The sequence below is a fragment of the Sphaerodactylus townsendi genome, linkage group LG03 (assembly GCF_021028975.2).
Source record: "Sphaerodactylus townsendi isolate TG3544 linkage group LG03, MPM_Stown_v2.3, whole genome shotgun sequence".
In the NCBI taxonomy this organism is placed as follows: domain Eukaryota; kingdom Metazoa; phylum Chordata; class Lepidosauria; order Squamata; family Sphaerodactylidae; genus Sphaerodactylus; species Sphaerodactylus townsendi.
In genome coordinates, this window is record NC_059427.1 from 35,501,526 (window position 1) to 35,523,661 (window position 22,136).

General features: G+C 41.9%; 1 protein-coding gene across 17 annotated transcripts in view; it reads right to left on the reverse strand.

Annotated features, from left to right (window-relative positions):
* Positions 1 to 22,136, reverse strand: part of FOXP1 (forkhead box P1) — a 641,222-nt gene that overhangs the window by 41,953 nt on the left and 577,133 nt on the right. For all 17 annotated transcript variants that reach the window (XM_048490247.1, XM_048490263.1, XM_048490248.1 and 14 more), the window contains 2 exons: positions 20,185 to 20,272; positions 7,139 to 7,222 (listed from right to left, as the gene is read on the reverse strand). In XM_048490247.1, coding sequence (XP_048346204.1) covers positions 7,139 to 7,222; positions 20,185 to 20,272 — 172 coding nt within the window. The remainder of the gene's footprint in view (positions 1 to 7,138; positions 7,223 to 20,184; positions 20,273 to 22,136) is intronic.

Genomic DNA, 22,136 nt, shown 5'->3' on the forward strand with positions numbered 1-22,136 from the left:
GATTTTACTGTGCAAAATAGCAAAATCCACTAGCAAACAATTGTGTAAGTGGACTGAAAGTACATTATTCTGCATGTGCGGAAGGGGCCTCAATCTCTCAAACAAACTGAGTTTGGATTTATACCCCGCCTTTCTCTCCTGTAAGGAGTCTCAAAGTGGCTTACAAACTATTTTCTCTTCCTCTCCTCATGCAGACACCTTGTGAGGTATGTGGGGCTGAGAATTCTGAGAGAACTGGGACTAGCCCAAGGTCACACAGGAGGCTTTGTGTGTGGGTGCAGGGAAACAAATCCAGTTCACCACATAAGAATCCACTGCTCATGTGGAGGAGTGGGGAATCAAACCTGGTTCTCCAGATCAGTCCACTGCTCTTTACTGCTACACTATGCCGGCTCCCACTGGCTATAAAATGGCTTCCACTGAATTCCATTAAGATGCATAAAAATTACGACAAAGAAGCAAAAATACCAGGCAATCTCAGACATTCTAAGGAAAAATACCATGCATGCTACACTGAGGCCATCTGTGGTGTGTCAGGGCACCATTTTTTTCCACTGTTGGCACTACCACTGTGTTAACGGGTAAAACAGATGCTACAACTGCATCTCAGATGTTCCAAGGTAGATGGGTACCAAGTGCTAGCCAATGGAGGTGACTAAGATTTTTGGTCTGAGATTTAATGCTTTAGCCATGAAATTTCTGCACATGCATTTATATATATATTACACATTACTGTATGCAACACAGGATTTGGCAGCCAGCAATCACTTAGCAGGTGTTGTTATTGGCAGGGACACTAAGGAAACACAAGTTGAGGAGTGGGACTTAATGAAAAACAGTATATAAAAACAGCTTTTGTGTGTTGCATTTGCGAATCTCTTTTTATTGCTGTGTATCATTATTTTTCAAACTATAAAATACAGCTACAGCAGCTAAAATGCTCAATCATTACTTCACAGTTAAAAGGCTATTTTTTAATGCTTTGTTTTTACAGTTGCTAAAAACAGGATTTCAAAACAATCCTAATTGCTGTGGTTAGAGTAAAGGAAAATACATAAAAAATAGCCAACAGTTATGTCAGCTCCATAAAGACGGATGTGCTGCCAGGTATGCAAAACCCCTTTTTCGAGCCAGGAAAAGAAGAATGCATTCCTTCTCTTGTTCCTGAGCAGCAATTTGCAGCTATATCATGCCATCTGAAAAGCACACTGGGCTCTGGATTCCCTCTGTCACCTCCAGCTCACACATGACTGAAAATAATGGAATGACTATTTTAGTACGTCTAAAATCAGAAAATAAAATGTTTCTGTCGCAAGCAAAATCTAGCAAAACAATTTACAGAAGATATGAATGGTGGCTCGCACTGAAATCTTCGAAAATATACTGGTGGGGGCGGATGCAACCTTTCTTCAGTAATAACTCGGTACCACAGAAATAAAGATGCTTTACAGCCACTTTTTGAGGCACGCGTTTAAACACAAGGACAGGTATTCCCATACTTTCTCGGCACACCTTCCAAAAGAAGGGACAAAACAGGCAGACGCTTTGTGGCAGCTTCTCCTAAATCATGAAATAAATCACTCGAGTCCCCCCCCCCCCCAAAGTTAATGAGAGCAAAGTCAATTTGAGGGCACTGGCTCTCATCCTGACTCTTATCCTGCTACTTATCCTGCTACAGCAAATAGAGGTAAGCAAGACTACAGAGCTTTCAAAGTGCTTTAAGGTTCACTGAACCCCTGCCCAGCCAATCAGGATAAGAAAAAAGGCAGAAAAGCATACAGCTGGTGCCTCCTGACCCAGTCAGGGCACGAATACAAGGAAGGCTTGAGGAGAAAGGGTTATAAAGGACAATCCACTCACCACAGTTCTGAGGAGATGAAATGAACTACCCAGAACAATATTCCTCGAACTGTGTCACCTGCAGCATCCTGAGCAAGAAGCTTTAGAGAAGTTATACTCGGAAATTTGAGGCCACTGGCTGGGCTAGTCCATCTTGGATAATATCGGTTCTGAATAGTATTTGTCTGCATTATTTTTGACCTGATATGGTGGCTAAGCTATGAAGATTTCTAAACAAGGCATACACAATTTGATTTTACCCTCTAAACAGAGGAATTTTGTCTGTGCTCCTCTTTTCTCATGTGTACAACTATACAGGTTGGCCTCCACGCTCAAGCCTTCTTCCCGCCTAATTCCTCATTTTCCTCAGTGTCGGCTTGTGCGGGTGACGTGCCTTGGCAAATGACACACACGTACACAAATACTTACTGTTTACAAAGCACAGTGCTCTGATTAAATTCCATTCACTTCTGTAAGACTTAAGCACGGTGACTGATACAGGGGCACTCCAAAACACGGCTAAGAGATCACTTCTTTCAAGGAGATAATCTCATACATGCTTCTTGTGGTGATTATTATGCCTGACAAGATGCTGCTCTCCATGGCTGGGTGGGTTTCTGATTCATGGCGCAGCACTAGGAACCGATCAAAGAGTTCAGCAGGACGAAAATATGGTGCTAATTTATGTAACTAGTCAAGACTAACACACTTGACCGGTGAAACGCCAAGAGGAGAGGCCACACGGTATTTAGCTACAGAATATACTGTACTGCAAAGTCCCCCACTTTGAAAAGCATTATAAGCTTCTCGGTATATTTTTAAAATCTCATAAACTCCCGAACCAGTAATTAAAAAGCTGCACTCGTGAATTTCGCTTTTATTGCTATGTTTGGATCAGTGACGACTTTTCCCTTTAACAATGGACCCCCCCTCCCCCATGAAGCCTAACGTACACCTTGCATCTGTTAAAGGGAGAAAGGAAAAATTAATTACTGGGTGTAAAGAATACTTTGCATGGAAGCATTGGTCATCAGATCTTCCTCAGTCAAAGTCCTATCCTGCTGAGTTAAAACGGCCAAGGTCTAGCACAGATTCTGTGATGCTGCCGCCCCCCCCCCCCCCCCACCGCCCTTCACAGGGAAAGGCACAATATGCAAAACACTATATTCCTACATTTTATAATTAATTTTCAAATGCTTCACCTATACATATTTTAATAATTTCTGATTTATCTGATGGTATCTATAATAATTTTTTTTCTAGATTTCAATAAATGAAAAGAAGGCTGTTTCAATCCAACAACAGAGCGTCACACAATATAGGCCTGTCAGACACGATTTTTTTTTACTTCTAACATGTAAGTTAAAGGATAAGAAATTTATAATGCTGCCTGTGAACGAAAACCACTTTTCATACACAAATGTGATCTTTTTTTTCCCCCAAAAGGGTAATACAACAGTACATTTACATAAACTAATCCAAACAATCTATGTGTTTGACAATGGCAAACCTCACACAGACTGGCTATTGTTGGTTTACATCTTGAAGTTCTTTATGTTGGCTTGTAACAGTGCTCTCTGGCTGTCAAAGGTTTGACTTGGACTCTAAATAAATGGTTATACAAGTGCTGTGCAGCGATATTGGACTTCTTTGCAAAAGAAAACCTGCTGCGTATGAATTCAAAAGCTATTAATTTTTCAGTCAAAAATATTCATGCCTATTTCTTTTAATAGAGAAACACTGTGCTGAGCAACTGAGAGATAATGTTGACTAGTGTTACAGAATTTTCAATAGAGCAGTTAAAAATAAATTTAGTAGGAGGTCCCCATCAAAGCTATAATTTTCCAGAATGTAAAACATTTTTAATACTAATCAAGACAGTGCATCCTCCCCTGATCACTTTCCCCTTCTTCCTACTGCTTTTTCCGGCTTCTGGGTTGTATTGGAAATATTTATGACAGCACCCTCAACTGTTATTTCTGGGGCTCATTAACAAAAACTACCAGATTTTTAGCAGGGGCTAACTGGTCATACTGGCTGCATACTAACTCCTCATGTTGCCATTCCCCTCCTACAGATTATAACCCCCGGGGACGGCACAAAAGCGCTTTCCACCGTTTGCAAGGACCCTTTGCACTGCTGCTGTGAGGACACCTGTTCAGTCTGTATCCAGGAGGGCTGGATCCACAATGTGAGAGGGACATGCCACACTTGGTGTCATTTCCTGTGTACAGTGGTGCAAAGCTCTTTCCAACACGTTGTAATAAAAGTGGAAAGGAGGCATGTGGTGGGCTGAGGGCAGAAAAAAAATAGCAGCATTTTTTTTTCACACGATACAAGCCTTCCTACTGCGAACAGGCACATAGCAGGAGCTCCTAAGACAGAAAGCTGGTGTCCTTCTACTAAGCTCTCTGTTTACCACATTTACGTCACTCGATGCCTTGAGTAGAAGGAGAACCCCTAAAAAGCCAGCCAATGAAACAGCTGTGGAGGGGATTTACCTAAAGCCTGCAAACTATCGAAGTGCGGCAAGGAAAAGGTACATCTCAGTAGCACGCTGCACTTAAAGAGTTTTCAACACTCCAAAAGAATGGGTTCTGCAGAAAAGCCCTTAATGAGATAGACAGAGAGTAAAAAAGCAAGATCAAGGATTCTAATGAAATGTTTGATCTAACATTAAAAATAGCCCATCTGTCAAAATCCGTCCAACACGCCCTAAAACGACAGAGGCAAACGTCGCATTTTCTTTAATGCACCTTGCATTTATTTTACCCTTCTCTTCCAAAGGCTTTAAAATTCCTAATTGCTTCATGTGATTATTCCAAATGGAGGGAGTGATGTGCTTCTTGATTTTAAGATTTGTAAGATTTAAAGGTACACTGCCTTTATTTGATTTTTACTTTGAACAATGTGAAAATTAATTGAGCGTGGCCGATCTATAGGTAGCACAAGCGGATTTAATCAATATGCAACGATGCAGCGGGATGGCAAACTACCGGTTTACCTGTTTGGGCTTTTCCTGCCCTCTGTAAATAAAGCAAACACATGTGTGTATGTCTGATTTATGGTGATAGAAATAGAAAAGGAGTCAGACTATTAACCCAGCAAATATGGTGGCCTGCTGAGATGCAGTTGGTAGGCAAAAATTAATGTCTGAAACAGAACACGTTACACATTACAGAGATAGTGAACATAAAATCATTAAACACTCTGCATTTCCTTTTTTTTCCCTTAAAAAGAATTTCTATTTTTGAGGTTGCATGTGAAATAAATAGCTGTAAAGGGAGGTAAGGAGCACACTATGGGAGTAAAGCCTTCTGAAGATAGGAACTGAGATAGCAATTGAGCTTCGTAAACGGACAGCCTTTCTTTCTGTTTTACAGCAGGCATTTATACATTCAAGAATGGTCATGTCTTGCTCTAGCCTTTTTTCTAAGGTTGTAAGCGCACAGGTTTAATTGTATCTGAAAGATTTCAATGTATTGTTGAAGGCTTTCACGGCCAGATTCAACTGGTTCTGGTGGGTTTTCCGGGCTGTGTGGCATGCCAGCCACAGATGCAGGCGAAACGTTAGGAACAAAACCCACCAGACCACGGCCACACAGCCCGGAAAGCCCACCAGAACCAGTTGAAAGATTTCACTTCTGTATTGGTCATACTGTATCAAAAACTGGTTTTTTCTACTTTTTTTCTGTCACTCAAAGACGACTATTTTAAGGACACAGGAAGAGTGATGAAGATCAAACCAACACTACACATCTGCTTCAGCATGCTTTTTATCTACAGTGGAAACCAGATGCCAATATGCAGGATATCTTATTATTGCCCTCAGTTGATATTGAAAAGTACAGTGAATATGACTGATTCTTTTAGCCATATGGCTCATAGCACTTGATGGACCTATCCTACACTTTCAGTAAATTATATGAAGTGTATATTTTTTTAAAAACAAGCTTAAGAAATTAATTTCTCTCTCATGAACAAGCACAGGAATATAACTTGCTTGAGTAGTGTACAGAGCAGGGAAAAATCGAAAAGGAGTACAAGAGTTTGTTAAAAGCTAAGAAACAAGCTGAATGATCAAAATGTGTCCAATTTCAGATTCCTTCATGCTTTTCATTAGGTTATCATCTACTGTATTACAGATATCATATAAATAGCAAACGAAAAAATCTCTGTTGATATCCACTCATGGAAGTTGAACTGAGGACCGAGTAACTGCTAGAGTACATTGCAGTGGGTTCAAAGGTGTCTTTCAAACATGCAGGCCTCCTTTACACACAAATGATGGTTTTGAACCTGTGTTAGGTACTACATGAGAAAAGTGAAACCAAAGCCAAAAATACCCATCTGCTGATGTAAAAGCATGTTCCACTACAGTTGTACTATAGCACCAAGAACTGCTATAGAACCCAGTTGCTGCTACAGAATTGCCTGAATACCCATGCGTGGTCTTGCAGAACAAGTGCTAGTGCGAGGGTTTCAAACATGGTGCTTGTGGGAGTCAAGGCACTCACTGACTCATTTCCTAGATCCCTCCAGCTTAGGAAGCAGGTGGAGGTTTTAGCCAGCAAGTTTTCTGATTCGCCACTGATGATTTGATTGGCTGTATAGATTTTTTAAAAAACGATGCTTTGTCAACAGTGACTACAGCATCTTCACTTTGTGTCCGAAGGTAAGCTGTGGCAGCCATTTTGCGGCTGGTTCTGTCTCCTGCTTCAGCCATTTTGTGGTTGTGCCCACCAAGCTGTTTCAGAATACCAAAGGGGCCCACAGGCTCAAACAGGAGATTCTTGTCTCATTGGGTTTGTCTTTCCTTTCCTTTTAATTGGTAACAACTCCCTGCACACCTGCACTAAGGATGAATTACAGGTGGTATGCCAAACTAAGGCCACTACAATCAATGTTTTCAGAGTTAAGTCTGCATAAGACCGCACTGTCAATCTGGCAGTGGCCTTCCTTAATTTATAGACGTCGAGATAAGAGCAATCTCATGCAGAAGGAGGTCCCGTTTTTTTAATTCAGGAAAGCATTCTTAAAACCTCTAAACCTATAAGCTTTATAGCACAACTTGGGAAAATTTTGGTTTTTCAACATAAATCACATAATCAAATTAAAGGCATTATTAATGCTTGGAGAGAGATTCTAACAGTCAAAATTCCAAGCATAATGGACTGAAAAAAATCATTATTTTCTGTTGACGGTCATTTTGAACAGACTGGGCTTGACGTTGCGGCCTACGATGAGGTGCACAAAAGAAATGCCAGTGCAAAGCTCTCTTCACTGCACAGTTACTTACAGGCTGAGGGGTAGCTTTTGGTTCAGTCGACTTCACGTGTAGGTGTGTCATCATCGCTTGCAGGCGCTCTTTGTCTTTTGCCAGCTGAATAGGAGAAAGAATTCAGAAAGTCCCCGTTATTTTTCAGTGAACAGAATCCAGAGTCCTACTCTTTTTCCTAACAAAGTCCCTGGCACTGGTTTATGATAAAAAACAACTCCGCCTCCCTCCCCCCCCCAATTATTATTTCTTCAGCAGTCTGGAAATGTTATATGGCTAGGTTTTTTTTGAAGTGAAACAAAACTCTTGAGTGCTGGGTGTCAGCCTTTTGCAGAGCAAAACACATTAGCTTTCGACTGAAACAGCTCTAGACCTGCTGGCACCAGTGGATTCACTGCAGCATCGACAGCTAAAAAGACAATAATGAATCATATTTACTCTGCAACCTTACCCCAATTCATGTTCAGGAGACAGAGCATAAAGGAAAGTTAGGTGGCTAAGAGAAGCCTTTTCCTTATTTCAGTGTTAAAGATGACACCAGACAATGCCTCTTTTCCACCCCTTCTTTCTTTCACCAACCTTCAGATGTCAAGCTGTATAATCTAAATTCTGGATCCAAGTTATGAAACATCTGGACAGACCCAATTTTCATGTAGAACAATCTCTTTACAACTACTATGTAAAAAAGCTTCTGATCTTCACTGTTTCATAAGGTACAGGAAAACGCACAGATTGGTTGTTCCTGATTCAAAGTGGGTGGCACAAATTCGCAAGAACCAATAAAACCAAAGCTTTTTGTCTGACAAGCAAGAAAAGAGAGGGGAAAAAAATGAAGCCATGCTTTTCTGGCTACTAAATGGCAAGAGAGCTTTTTATTTTCCTTCAATTGTCAACAATATCTCCAATTTTACTCACATCGTAGGAGCAACGTGCCGGCTTCCATGATACCAGCAAAGGTTAAAAAGCGAGCAGGACTTGCCAGGTATGAGCAAATTCTTATTTTATGAATCACGGGCAAGGTAAGTTATGTGTAAGCAAAAAGGTTGTTCAGGATCAGGAGGAAAAGCCTAGAGGCTGGGGAGGGGTAATATGAAATGGTGAAATAAGGTAGAAGAACACGGAATATTGTTCACAGGGAAGTCCCAAAAGGTGATCTTTGTGGTAGCCAAAATTTGTTAATTGTGGACCCAGGGGCAAGTGAGGTCAAGGAGGAAAAAAACCAACACAAACCAGCTTGGGGGAAAAACAGACCATAGTTTTTATTTAATACAACAAGAGCACTAGCGCAGCATGGGGATAGATCCTGATTTGGATCTATAAACAGGAACATTTGGGGGGAAAACCAGACCATAGTTTTTATTTAATACAACAGCAGGAGCGCTAGCACAGTATGGGGATAGATCCTAGTCTGGGAGACACGACTGCTTCTTGATGCTATCTTGCCTCTCAACCCTCTCACTGTGGGGAGTATGGCAAGTCCCAGGATCCCACAGGACTGCAAGCCGCTGCATGGTTCCCTTGCCACCTGATGGTGACAGCTAGCTGACAGCTCCAGAGCTAGGCATGTTCCTGAATGGTTCCACCCCAAGGGCCCTTAAGGGAATTTCCAAAATGGGAGAGACTCCCTTCTCCCTCAGATCCATCCCGGTGTCCAAACTGTGATGATAATGTAGTGAAACAAAGACAAATTAACCCCAAGCACAACTTGTAACAAGAACCCAAGGGAGAGTGGAAGGGAGAGTCAGAACCAACTGAGGTCGAGGCCCCTGCAGCAGTCCTGTTAAATGGGGAAAGGGCAGACCAGCGTGAAAACTCTGAACTCCAGGTCTGCTTGGAGCTCCACCCCTGCCCACTCAGTTCACAGAGGAGCTGAATAGCTGGCCCAGGCTGCAGCAGAGCCCCTGCTCCCCAAGAAGAAGAAAAGTTGGATTTATATCCCCCCTTTCTCTCCTGTGAGGAGACTCAAAGGGGCTGAGAAACCCCTTTCACAACAAACACCCTGTGAGGTGGGTGGGACTGAGAGAGCTATGAAGAATTGTGACTAGTCCAAGGTCACCCAGCTGGCATGTGCTGGCGTGCACAAGCTAATCTAGTTCACCAGATAAGCTTCGACAGCTCAAGTGGCAGAGCGGGGAATCAAACCCGGTTCTCCAGATAAGAGTGTACCTGCTCTTAACCACTACGCCATGCTGGCTCTCAGCAAGGTCTCTCTCCTTGCTGCTGGCTAGTAGCAAACATGGCCTCAAGTAAGTTCAGCCCTGTTGCTTCTTTGGTCTCTATTTAACGTTTTAAGACAGATCTTACAATTTACAGAACCACTCTTGTTTGTAGTATGGCATGTAAAATGTTACTGATACTGCTGACCAGAGCCCACATCCACCAGCAGTAACCGGTGTAACAGATTCTCCTGAGCTACATTGCTGGATATCAAGAACAGAGGACAGCTCAGCGTGTGCAGATTCCAGGCCAGGAATCCTCCTTTCATGGTAGAGGGCCAGATATGCATTCCTCTCTTCTACCATGCAGGTACAAATGAAGATGGTACTTCTGTTTCTTTCCCCATAAAAGAGGAAGGGGACTTCCTCATGCACATTGGGACTTCATTATCAAGCGGATGGGGATATGTAGTGCTGGGGATATGTAGGCCTGCCGGCAGCTTTAATATAGGCCTCCCTAGGGGCTATAGGCCACACTGTAGGTCTCGGATCGTGACAGAAGCAAAAAGGGAGACATTTGGTAGGGCATATTTCTGGAAAATGCCTCTCCTCGCCCTCCCACCCCCAGCCTTACAGTAGCTTTTATGGAAACACTAGCTGTGCACTGCCAGAGCTGGGTCAGTTTTGTGGGTGAGACCTCTTTAGGCACGTGCCGTAGTTTAAGGGAGAGGTGGGACATCCGAAAAGGATGTCTGCTCACGGGTAGATCTTTGGTTTATCATATCAAAAACTTTGAGTTTATTATCGTGCGTATTTTTCATGTGGGCATTTCTCCCTGTGGACATTTTTTTGTGTAGGCATTTTTCATGGAACCATTTCCAACACTTAAAGAGAACTGCTAACTGCATAAGCCAAACAACAAGTTTGCACTATAGAGTCATGAAATTTTTAAGCTCACCATACAATATTAAAACAGCTTTGAGTCTTACGGATACCTCAGTTTCAAGTGCCTGATATGAACAATCGAGGGCCGTGGTGGCGAACCTTTGGCACTCCAGATGTTATGGACTACAATTCCCATCAGCCCCTGCCAGCATGGCCAATTGGCCATGATGGCAGGGGCTGATGGGAATTGTAGTCCATAACATCTGGAGCGCCAAAGGTTCACCACCACTGATCTAGGGCCAAGCTACATGTTACAGCAGAGACGAGGGCCTGATAGGATTCCCGCTGCAGTGGCACCACGTGATCTTGTTTCTCTGTTTCAGCACATAAAAAGGCACGGAGGGGGAGGAGACAGGATCGCTTGCTGCTGCTGTGCTGAAGGCCCACTCGGGATAGTGACCTTGTAGCAATTTTTAAGCAGACAAATTTCCCTCTAAAATGGTGTCAGCAGCCTCAGGTTGAACCCACGTTCATTGTAATGTGTAGTCTGGCTCCTAGTCTAAAACTCCCACGGGGCTCACAGAACTAACAGTTACCTTCTTGTTGCTGTTTCGGCAACACACACTGGACCAACTATAGCAGAAAGAGAATAAAGTCTATTTCCTGCGTAGAAAAACAGCATGATAACCACTGGTAACACCACTGTTTAAGGTGATGCCAGGCCTTTTGTAGGAAATGACTCACCAAGTGGTTTGAACATTTTTTACTGGTGTACTGTAATTTGCCATACTCCCCAATCTCCACTCCCGAATCTTGCCTCCTGAGCCTATCACCTCATTTTCAATTCATGCATTTTGTGTGTATTGGATATGTATTTAGCTACTCAAACTAATCAAGAGCAACCTGTAGATATGTTGCATATTGGACCACAAGCTGGGTACCTTCTTCAATTCAGGCTAGTGGACAAACTTGGGACAGCTGTGATAGGATTCAAGAAAATGGGGAAGCAGTAGCCATACACTGTTGCCAGTACCCATGGTACTGCTCTTGAACAGGGGTCTTCAAACTATGGCCTCCAGATGTTCATAGACTACAATTCCCATGAGCCCTACCATTTGGCCATGCTGGCAAAGGCTGATGGGAATTGTAGTCCATGAACATCTGGAGGGCCATAGTTTGAAGACCCCTGCTCTTGAACAAGAGGAGCAAGCCCTTTATGTCCAGCCCTCTCTGACAATCAGAACCGAAGCGAGGGGGAACTGGGCCCGGGGCACATGTGTGCCCTGCCCCCTTCCACGCCCGCACTACCGCGCCATCGACAGCACCCCTCACTTGGCACTACGCCACTGCTGACAATGAAAAATGGTCAGACAGAAACACTCTCCGTTACCCGCTCTACCATTGCCTCTGGCACTAGGTTGGTATATAGATAAAGTAACTTTGAAAATAACATGAATGAGATATGCTAATGTAGAATGCCCGCTTTGCATATAAATAATTTTACAATAAATAATTTAATATGCAAATCATGCTACCTGGATTTGTGAGGCTATGCTGTGGCGAGCCCTAAGCAAAAAAGGATGATCAGTACCCCATCCCATCTTCGGGCTCCACACCAGCTCCCCTTGGGTATAAGCTGGTAGACTACATTCAGAGAAAAACTGATTTACAATATGCTTTCCCACATTTCCTAAGAGCAACTTTAAAAACACATACTTCATGGTGTTACAAAAAGAAGTCCCTTGTTCAGAGAGGCAAGATGCAGTAGCAGTCATCATGAGCTTTAATCTTAATTATTCCTACGTCTAATCCCTATTAGTTAAATTATACAACAATGCGTTCTTGCTTTGGTAGCTAATGTTTTTATAGCTGGCATTCAATGGATACATTTTGGCCAGAAGGCATTTTAAGAGCACATGCACACATAAGCAAAGGCTTAGAGTTTGAGCAGGAATTCACAACTTCAAGTCACGAGAAGGAGCCTCCTGGTTGCAAAGCAGGAAACAGACATTGAAGTGTCAAGGGATTCTTTAGGCTGTTTCTCTACAGGTCAGGAAGCACTACCAATCTGAACCCATAACTCCATTAGCAACTCCCTGCTGTTCAGTTAGATCATTCAAAAGGAGTCACGAGGGCTTGATAGGCCATGGATGCGAACATGCTCTCATCAGCATGGCACCAAGGAGGGCTCCCAGGGTCTGACAATGGCATCCGTTAATGGTAAAGGGAAAATTGCACTTGCTTATTAACCATGTTCCTTTAGGGAGGAGCGCAAAGCAGAGAAAAACACCAACTGAAATGTGTTTTTGTTGCCGTTTGCCGAACGGCCTTAGAGCGCCATCTCTCCAAATGAACTGCTCTTCACAAAAACGTTGAGGGGAACAAATGACACAGTAAAGCACTCCATGCACCAACAAGAGAGACAGAAATGTTTGTGGAGCAGCAGCGATAGCAAAAGAAGCTAAGAGAAGGGGAATTATTCACCTTTTTAAAAGGTACCAGCTTGCTTCCTTCTAACCGATCCAAATGATAAACACAGAATCACTCTGTGGTTATGCAATGAGCATCTAACAGACACACAAAATGCACTAGCTGTACTTTTCAGCACACCTAACAATGTAGGTGTTAAATGCGTGACTGCAGCAAAAAAAATACACCTCTTATTCCTTTGCAATTCCTTTCCTGCACAGTAGCTTGGTTGTTGGAAACCGAGATCTGTTTTGGCTCTCTATTCACTTCAGCGTTTGGCTCAACAGCGATTCCAACATTTGCCAGCAATGCTCCATCTATAATGAGTTGATAATTACATTGTGGATCATGTCTTAATGGGTTGTCTGACTCCAACTTTAGCTTAGTTCTAAATAATCAGGCTATATAAAAATCAGTGGAATGATATCACACAGTAGCTCTTTACCAGACTTCATCCCACAAGCAAAAAGATTGATGCTGTCAAGATCTGACAGCTCCAAACATCTGTTCAGCAAAATGAGCATTCGCCAATGAATGCTGGATCTGACTTACCCTCCACGTAGTAGCCCTGCATACAAAGCCAGGAATGGGACCCACGTACAGAAAACTTCTCGTATACAGACCACTCTGGGTTCAACATGTCATATGAATTCATTTAAGGGAAGTTCTAAGGTGAAATTCATTCAACTTGATAGCATTGTCTCCAAGGAATGTTACCAAACCATTACCAAAACCGGATGCAGATGTAATTTGTTTTCTACAAGATGGTAATACATTGTGGGTGAACTAAGGACACAGTGTGAGAAATATAAAGCGGGGGCATCAGTCACCACAAGTTTTCAATTTGTGGCCTACCCACAAGTTATTGGGGTACCACTCTACTGAACAAAATTGGAGACCTTCCTCCACCCTAAGGTACCATCTCCAGTTTACATGGCTATTCATTGGACAATGTTACAGGGTTGGGGGTTCTTTTGTATATATTATACTCTGTATACTATGATCTGTAACAAGCATGCATACACTTAATTTGTCATGATTGCTCATGTTGGTAAATGGCTGGCAAAGGTCTGCAAACAAGTGTAACTACAGCCAAGAAATTCAGATTTTCTGACTTTTTGATCTACACGTTATTCTGCACACACACACACCCCCGCCGTTAAGTTCTATGGGTGTGTGCTGTCAAGTCAAAACTGACCTATGATGATCCCATGGGGTTTTCAAGTCAAGAAATGTTCAAAGGTGGTTTGCCATTGCCTGTCTCCACATGAGCTGAGTGAGTTCTGAGAGAACTGTGACTGGCCCCAAGGTCACCCAGCAGATTGTTGTGGGTTTTCGGGCTGCGTACGGTCTGTAGATCTTGTTCAGAAGGCCACTTCGCATCTGTGGCTTGCGTCTTCAGAGGTGTATCACAGAGGGAAGTCTGTTAAACATTGTATTCAGTGGCGAAACAGATGCAGGTGAAATGTTAGAAACAAGATCTACCAAACCATGGCCACACAGCTCGGAAAACCCACCACAACCAGTTGAATCCGGCCGTAAAAACCTTCGACAACACATCACCCAGCAGACTTCGTATGGATGAGCAGGGAACTGAACTCAGTTTTCCAGGTTAGAGTCTGCTGATCTTAACCGCTACACCACACTGTGCCCCGTCTATGGTTCAGTTTCATGAAAAATAATGAAGCCCTTAATCCAGTGGTTCTCAACCTTCCTAATCCTGCGACCCTTTAATACAGTTCCTCATGTTGTGGTAACCCCCAACGGATAGAGGAGCGGGGTCTCGGTTCCTAAGACCATTGGAAATATGTGTTTTCTGATGGTCTTAGGCGTCCCCTGTGAAAGGGTCGTTCGACCCCCAAAGGGGTCGCGATCCACAGGTTGAGAACCACTGCCTTAATCCAACAGCTATACCAAGAGAGCAATCTGGGGACAGCTATCTGAAGCCGTTTATTGAGGGATGTGATTGGGAATTCTAAACTGGACATCATTGGACCTTATAACTTTGAGCAAAGAGCCAACAAGTCTTTGGAAAAAATATTCCGGGGCGGTGGTGGGAGAGCCAAAGCAGAGGGGAAGAGTCAGCAGCAGCAGCAGCAGCAGCTGCCTCCCTGTTATTCACTCATTAGCATTTCAAAGCTCCAACCACACAAAGGATGTTTCAGAAGTTTCAACAGTATAGTGATCTGGGAACTCTGATAACTTGCTGGGGGCCATTACCTAGATAAACGACATGTGCTGATGCAAAATACAACAAATGGGTGGTTGTTGTTTTTTTTAATGTACTTTTAAAATGCCTCCTCTGCTTATTAGTTAGTAACTGCTGCAGAAAAAAACAGCAGCCGTGTGTGGAGCATATGGAGATGATGGGGAGTCATGGCCAGGATGCGCAAGCTTATTACGTTACATTTATTCTTGGTGAGTTCATAGGAGCCAATCAATGTTCCATTTTCCCTGCCTATTTCACAGGCAGTGTGAGCAGACATCATCTCAGGAGTCAAGAGGGCTGGCTCAAGAACAGCCAAAGCCAAGTTCAAGAAGGGCTACAGTCAGCACAGCTATGAACTAATGGGATATATATCTGTCCATACAAAATGCGAGCTGGGGAAGTACTCTGACGCACCATTTATTTTCCGCAGATTTTTATTCACTCTAGTCTTGGATTTATTTCCACAATTAATTAATTTATGTTTTAAAATTTATCCGAGAGTCACTCATCACATTATGTATTTTTATGCCACAGGGAACATTTCATAATTCTCTCCTAAGCCTGAAACAGGAAGGCTATGCTCAGGCTACAGAGGCACTTTGCCATACGTAGACGACATTACCTCATGGTAACTGGCTAAGTATAGACATTAAAGACAATGTAAGAAAGGAAATTTTCTGAATAGTTCAAAGAAATTTTGCCTCCACACCTCTCCAAAGGAATAACTACACGAGTATTTCAAGTGTGCCACCTCAAGAAAAGCGTGTCACTGTCAAACAATTAAATAATATTTAGTTGATTAATCACTAAATACTTGATTAAATATATTGTCGAAGGCTTTCACGGCTGGAATCACTTGGGTGCTGTGTGGTTTCCGGGCTGTACGGCTGTGTTCTAGCAGCATTCAGATCCTCTGAAGATGCCAGCCACAAATGCAGGCGAAACATCAGGAGACAATGCTGCTAGAACACGGCCATACAGCCTGGAAACCACACGGCACCTAACTTGATTAAATAGTTTATCATCTAAATTATGATATAGATATCCTTTTGAGGAATGAAAAGTAGAGTGGTATCACAATTTACTCTAAAAATTACTATTCCTCACTGTTTGAAGGAAAGGTCATTATGAATATTTTCTTTTTTCATTTTGTAACTTAGTTAAATATGCTTTTAGCCCACAGCTCCACCAATTAAAATTTGCCCAAAGGTATTAAAACCGAACCTCGCTCAATGTGCCAAAACTTTTACTGATTAATCTAACAATTAAACCAGTTAAAGCTTGCAGCCCTAATAAATGCAAAAGACATCTTGGGCAAGGTTTGTGTACATATTTGGATTGGTTAAAAGGCACCACCTTTAAATATGCCGAGCTATGATTCACCCCAATGCAAAATATCCCTGTCATACAAAGGTGAAGCAAATCCCATAATAATAATGTGGGATTATTTCATCTTCTTTTTAATTTCCTTTTTCATCTTATTTGCAAATTATGTTCTCTACTAGACTTAACTGATCTAGCCACATAGATTTCATGCTTCTATAACTCCCAAATTGCTACCAATATGCATTGCATGAGGCTTCCTTTGAAGACAATTCTGAACATGGTGGCCAAGTGATACAGGAACAGCTACTAAGCCCATCTTATGCTCCTATTAAAAGAGCTACATTGGCTTCCCATATTCGTCACAGTTCAGTCTGAGCTGCTGGTGCTTACCTTTAGAATCTTTCATAGCCTAGGACAGGGGTGGCCAACCTATGGCACTCCAGATGTTCATGGACTACAATTCCCATCAGCCCTTGCCAGCATGACCAATTGGCCATGCTGGTAGGGGCTGATGGGAATTGTAGTCCATGAACATCTGGAGTGCCATAGGTTGGCCACCCCTGGCCTAGGACATACATGTCTGATAGACTGCCTCTCCTCATAGGAACCCAAGTGACAATTCTTCCTTAAAACGCCTTTAATGTGGGCGATTGACACTACTGCTGCCCACAGAGAGCTTCTGCTGTCATAACTGCCCATCGATAGATGGGCTCAGCTTTTCCTGCATTAAAGAGGACATGCAACAATGTTATGACAGAAGGTAAGGGTTTAAGGATTGTTTTGGTGAGTGATTTCGTTTGTTTTGATGGCGCTTCCGTCTGAAAGATTGTTTGGTTTGCTGTAAATAATGTGGTTTTATTTTACATACTGTAAGCTATATATTGGAAGGGTGATGTAAAAATCAGTCAATCTTATGTGACAGTGGAAAGTGCCATCAAATCACAGCTGATTTATGGCAACCCTGACATAGGATGTTCAAGACAAGAGAAGTTTGGAGGCAGTTCACCATTGCCTGCTTCCAAGTGGGCCGAGAGAGTTCTGAGAGAACTGTGACTGGCCCAAGGTCATTCAACAGGCTTCTTGTGAAGGAGTGGCAAATCGAACCTGATTCAGCAGACTAGAGTTCACTACACCCTGCTAGATCTCATTTGCATAATGAAACAATAATAATAATTCTATATATCAATGGACACTACATATTCTAGACAATCTGGGTAGAAGTGGTTCTGACCTGTTGAACAGCCCTGCAATTGGGAATGAGCGTCAGTAGCAGAGGACAGGTTTTTGTCTTTTCCAGCACAATGTCCTGAAAAGGCAACCCTCACAGAAAGGAGGACTTAGATGGAGAAGCGACAAAGCGAGCAAAAGAGTCTTTAAAAAGTTTTGGATATAAACTTCTTTCTGTCCTACTTTTCCTATTATTACTAATCCTGAATATTAGTGTCTGTCTCATGGAAGCTGCCACAGTTGACCCATTAAGCTACCTTTTGTGACTTTGCATGCAAGTATTGTCAGACTAGAGTAGAAGGGGTGACCTCGCAACATGTCACAGGTGACAGCCCCCAAACAGAAGTCTAGGTGTGGTAACGTTCAAGCCAGCAACTTACACAACACCACAGAATCAAAAGGCTGCGTTCCAGAGGGAACCATCCTCAAATTGACCATAGGCAACACTCAGTTCTTCATCCCTCCCCCCTTTCCCTTCCGAAAAGCGAATACTTGAGCAAGATTGAGTGAAGTGCTTCTTTAGCCTCTTGGAGGCCATGTTCTCTCATCCTTGATCTTTCTACAAGGCCTGCATGTCTGGCATCAAGACTGCTAAGAGTAAGGGCTGCAGAGTCAATTGGAACAATATCTCTGTTGAGGGCAGGTATAACCCCAAAGAAGGCAACTCCGGCAAACAAAACAGATGAAATAATAAAACAGGAAGGGATCCAATGTGTCACTTAAGTCCATCTCTAAACAACATTAAACTGTTATTCTACTGTTATTCCATATGTCCCAGCTCAGCCTCTGCGCTCAGCAGAGGCCAATTTACTGAAGGTCCCTGGCGTCTCAATGACGCGGTTGGCCTCCACTCGGGCCAGGGCCTTTACAGCTCTGGCGCCGGCCTGGTGGAACACTCTCCCGCCAGCTGTCCGGGCCCTGCAGGACCTTGGGGAATTCCGCAGGGCCTGTAAGACTGAGTTGTTCCACCGGGCCTTTGGGGAGACCAGCCGCTGAAGGTGCCCCAGTTCCCTCCCCTTTGCTTCCTATGGGTCCCTAACACCGCCGGGACCCATTATCCTCTCTTTATTTCTTTTAGGAGGGTCATGTAAGCGTTTTGTGGGACGCTACTCTGGGTTATAGTTACTGTTTATATTGTATTTATGTTTTTATATATGATGTTTTATATTGTGCACCGCCCTGAGCCCTCTGGGGATAGGGCGGTATATTAAATCTAATAATAAATAAATAAATAAATAAATAAAAGAGGGAACTTTGAAAGACCAAACATCATCAGGCTTATGCACTCCCTTATGCGCCTTTCTGACTGCAAAGCAAAGCCATTGCTGGACTAGATCATTCTGTACTTCTTCATTTGTACTTTTAGTAAGAGGAGCTTAAGACCTGCTTCTGATCTCTCCTAGTACACTCCTGAGAGGCAAACAACAGCAATGCTGGAATAGCTTCTAAGATAGGGAAATACAAGCCTAAAGCAGTCCTGACAGATGGATTAGCTAGCCTCTTCTACACCTTTAAAAAAAACTTTCTAGGGCTAATAGTTTTTCTATTGTTGACACTCTTCTATTTGGAAGTTTTTCATGCTGATCACATTTTCCTCTCTCACACTGCACTGGGGGAAAGTATTTACCTGATGGACAACCTCCTCTGAGCTTACCAGAAAAACTGCAATTCATTTTTTGTAATTTTAGCAGCAAGGAAAAACCAATTTCTGGCTGCTTAACATTTTCCATAATGCAAGTCTCGCTGAAGTTGTTATCGCCGAGTGTTTGATTTCTCCTCACAGAAGTTGTATTAAAATATTTAATACTGGAAGAACATTGTGACCACAAGTAAAATCTGAAGGAAAATGTCTAATTTATGAGATAAGAAGATAAAAGGGATTTTAAAAATACAAGTCATAGTTATCATGAAAAAAGTAACAACAAAAAGTTTAAGAGTGTTTTTGCTGATTTTTCACTATAACTATTTGAAGCTATGAATGAATAACTCAGTTAAATTCCAAATGTAATTATCTTCTGCACTTAGCCCACGGCTTTCCATATATCTCTACATTACCATCTTGCATACAAAATAGGATGGATTTTTTGGGGGGGTGGGTGGGTGGAGGAATGGTAACTATATAACGTACAACATTGTTTTAATTTGTCTTCTTTGGCTAACCTTTTGCCTGCTGTCTTACACATAAAGAAAGACACCCTATAAAGAACAGCAAGAGACAGACTGAAAAGGCTCAGAAGCATTTTGAAATACAGTTACATAAAGGGTCACGATAATACTACAATTATATATTATTGTACGCTCTAATTGTACTTGCTTAAAACGTTGGAAACTGACACTGTATAAATACAAATCAGTTTCCAGGCATAAACATATATCAGTTTCTTCTAAATATATTTATATAATATGTGTGTGCATGAAAATACATGAAATGTAAGCAAACAGTTCTAGGATATGAAGGATGAGTTCCAATCCAATCATGGAAAAGGCTAGAAAAACAGCATCAGTAACTTTCTTTCATGCTGCCAATATAACGAAAGTATCTATATCCCTCACCAAAAGTCAAATTTGGGTGTAAAAGACATCAAAAGGTGTACTGATAATTTCCAGTAACTAAGCGCATTTACAACAGCTTTGCAAATAGGAAGCCGGGTGGCACTCTGTGCAACCGCTTTTAAAGAATTACTGCAAGTAAATTTCGAAAGCTCGATTTCAAATTACAGCTGGGCAAAGCAGAACTCATTTAATTGCACTCCGTTAAAACTGTGGCAATAGCAATATAAAAATATCATCTTTACCTGCAGCTCTAACTGTTGTACAACCTGCATTTGTACTCTACATTGGGCTGTACTTCTATCATCCAGCGCATGCTCACTGTTGAGATGTCTGTAACAACACACAGAAAATCATTAAGTGAAATGGATACAACAAAAAGGGGAAAAGTAAGTAAATACCAAGATGAGTGTCAGAAAATGTGGGTCTGCCCTGCTTTAAACAGCGCTTGCTAACAAGGGGCATTTTATTTTCCATGAACAAATTACTCATATCAAAGATAAAACTCTGCAGAAGAGTTGTCCGCCCCCCGCCCCCCAAGATAAATGCAGATATGATTAAATAATCGTTAGGCTTTTTATTATTTGTATTGCAAAATCAACCTTACGGATTTAACACATTCACACGTTTGAATGCTGAAAATAAACATGACTGTACAAAGAATGGGCGAGAAAACAGAATTAAGTGAGCGAAAATCATGACAGTAAATTATATATTAATGAGAAAAAGAGGCAAACTGTTTCCGAACAATAAGCTTGCTAGCTGTAACAAAGGCTAAACCCTGCTTTGTTCACAACTGTATCAGTTGAGTTAAAGGTTTGCTAGAAGAACACCTATTTTGAATATCTTCCCTCATGAGAGACAGTTTTCTATTCCAGCCAAGTAAAACAGTGTTTTGTGTCTCAAATACTAACGGCTCTGCCATGTGGGGTTTTGGCATTATTAAAACTGTGCATATGCCAAAGTCTCACATATGCAGGTTTGGCATTTATTTTGAACACCCATTTCAAGCAGCTCAGGAGGAAAAAAAACACAATACTGCATAAGACACACTAAGTACAACCTCTACAATTCTCAGCTCCAGTTCCTCCAAAAAGAAGATTGACAGTCACAAACCACTTTTCAAAGTGAAAAGTTGTTAAAATGAACAGCATTAGAGAAGGCACCTCTACTGGATTTGATTCCTTTTTCACATTGTTTCATTCCACTATTTCTAACTCACCTACCTTTTCAATAGAAACACAGGGGTTTTTTTTAAACCAATCCAGTAACATATTGTCATACTCTGCCCAATGAGCCGTGTGTGTGTTTAGTAAAAGTCCTATTGAAATCAATAGGATGTGTGCACTTACAACTGCGGCCTTACGTAAAGAATGGCATTATTTGACAAAAACAAACAAAGAAATACTAATGATACCTAAATTTTAGTATGCATAGAGCCTATATTTATTTATTTATGGTTGTTTGATTAAGCTTATACTGAGCTCTATCTGTTATATTCATGTTGTGCACCGCCCTAAGTCCTCCGGGAGAGGGTGGCATATAAAATAAATAAATAAATAATAAATAAATAAATAAAAGAATACTATTCAGAACAGTTTACCTTTGTATTTATGAAGACATTTACTCCCAAGCACTTATAAAAAGGCTTCATGTAGCACAGCTAGGGCTGGTCTTAGCAGATCAGAATTGAGTTAGAGTTGTTCTACCTTCTTAGATCCTTGTAAATCCTGTGTGTAAGTTGCACACATCACAACTACACCACTGACCTTATTAAACTAAAACTTTACCAAAAAAAACCCCTACCCTTGATTAGACAGCCATGTGTCTACTCAAACACACTGGAGGCCAGGATATTTTGAGTGTCTACAATCTTGATTTACCTCTAGTTTAAAAGACAACTCTTCTCAGTACTTTCGGGGAGGTTTTGAAAAGCTGTTTATTTCATGTTGTATTAATTATCCATAAAATCTTGGACAAAGAGGTATAAGACAATGGTGGAGGAGAGAGCGGATTGCAGGCCATTTTACGTGCAATTTTGGATGCACACTAAGGTGTTTTGTGAGTCAGATATCCAAAATGGAAAAGCATGGAAGAATATGAAAAAAACTCAAGTATTGTGTCTCCAGTCGGCAGAAAGCCATGGCAGGCTACAGATTTCTACTTAATGTATCTTCAGATGTTTCCACACTGTAGG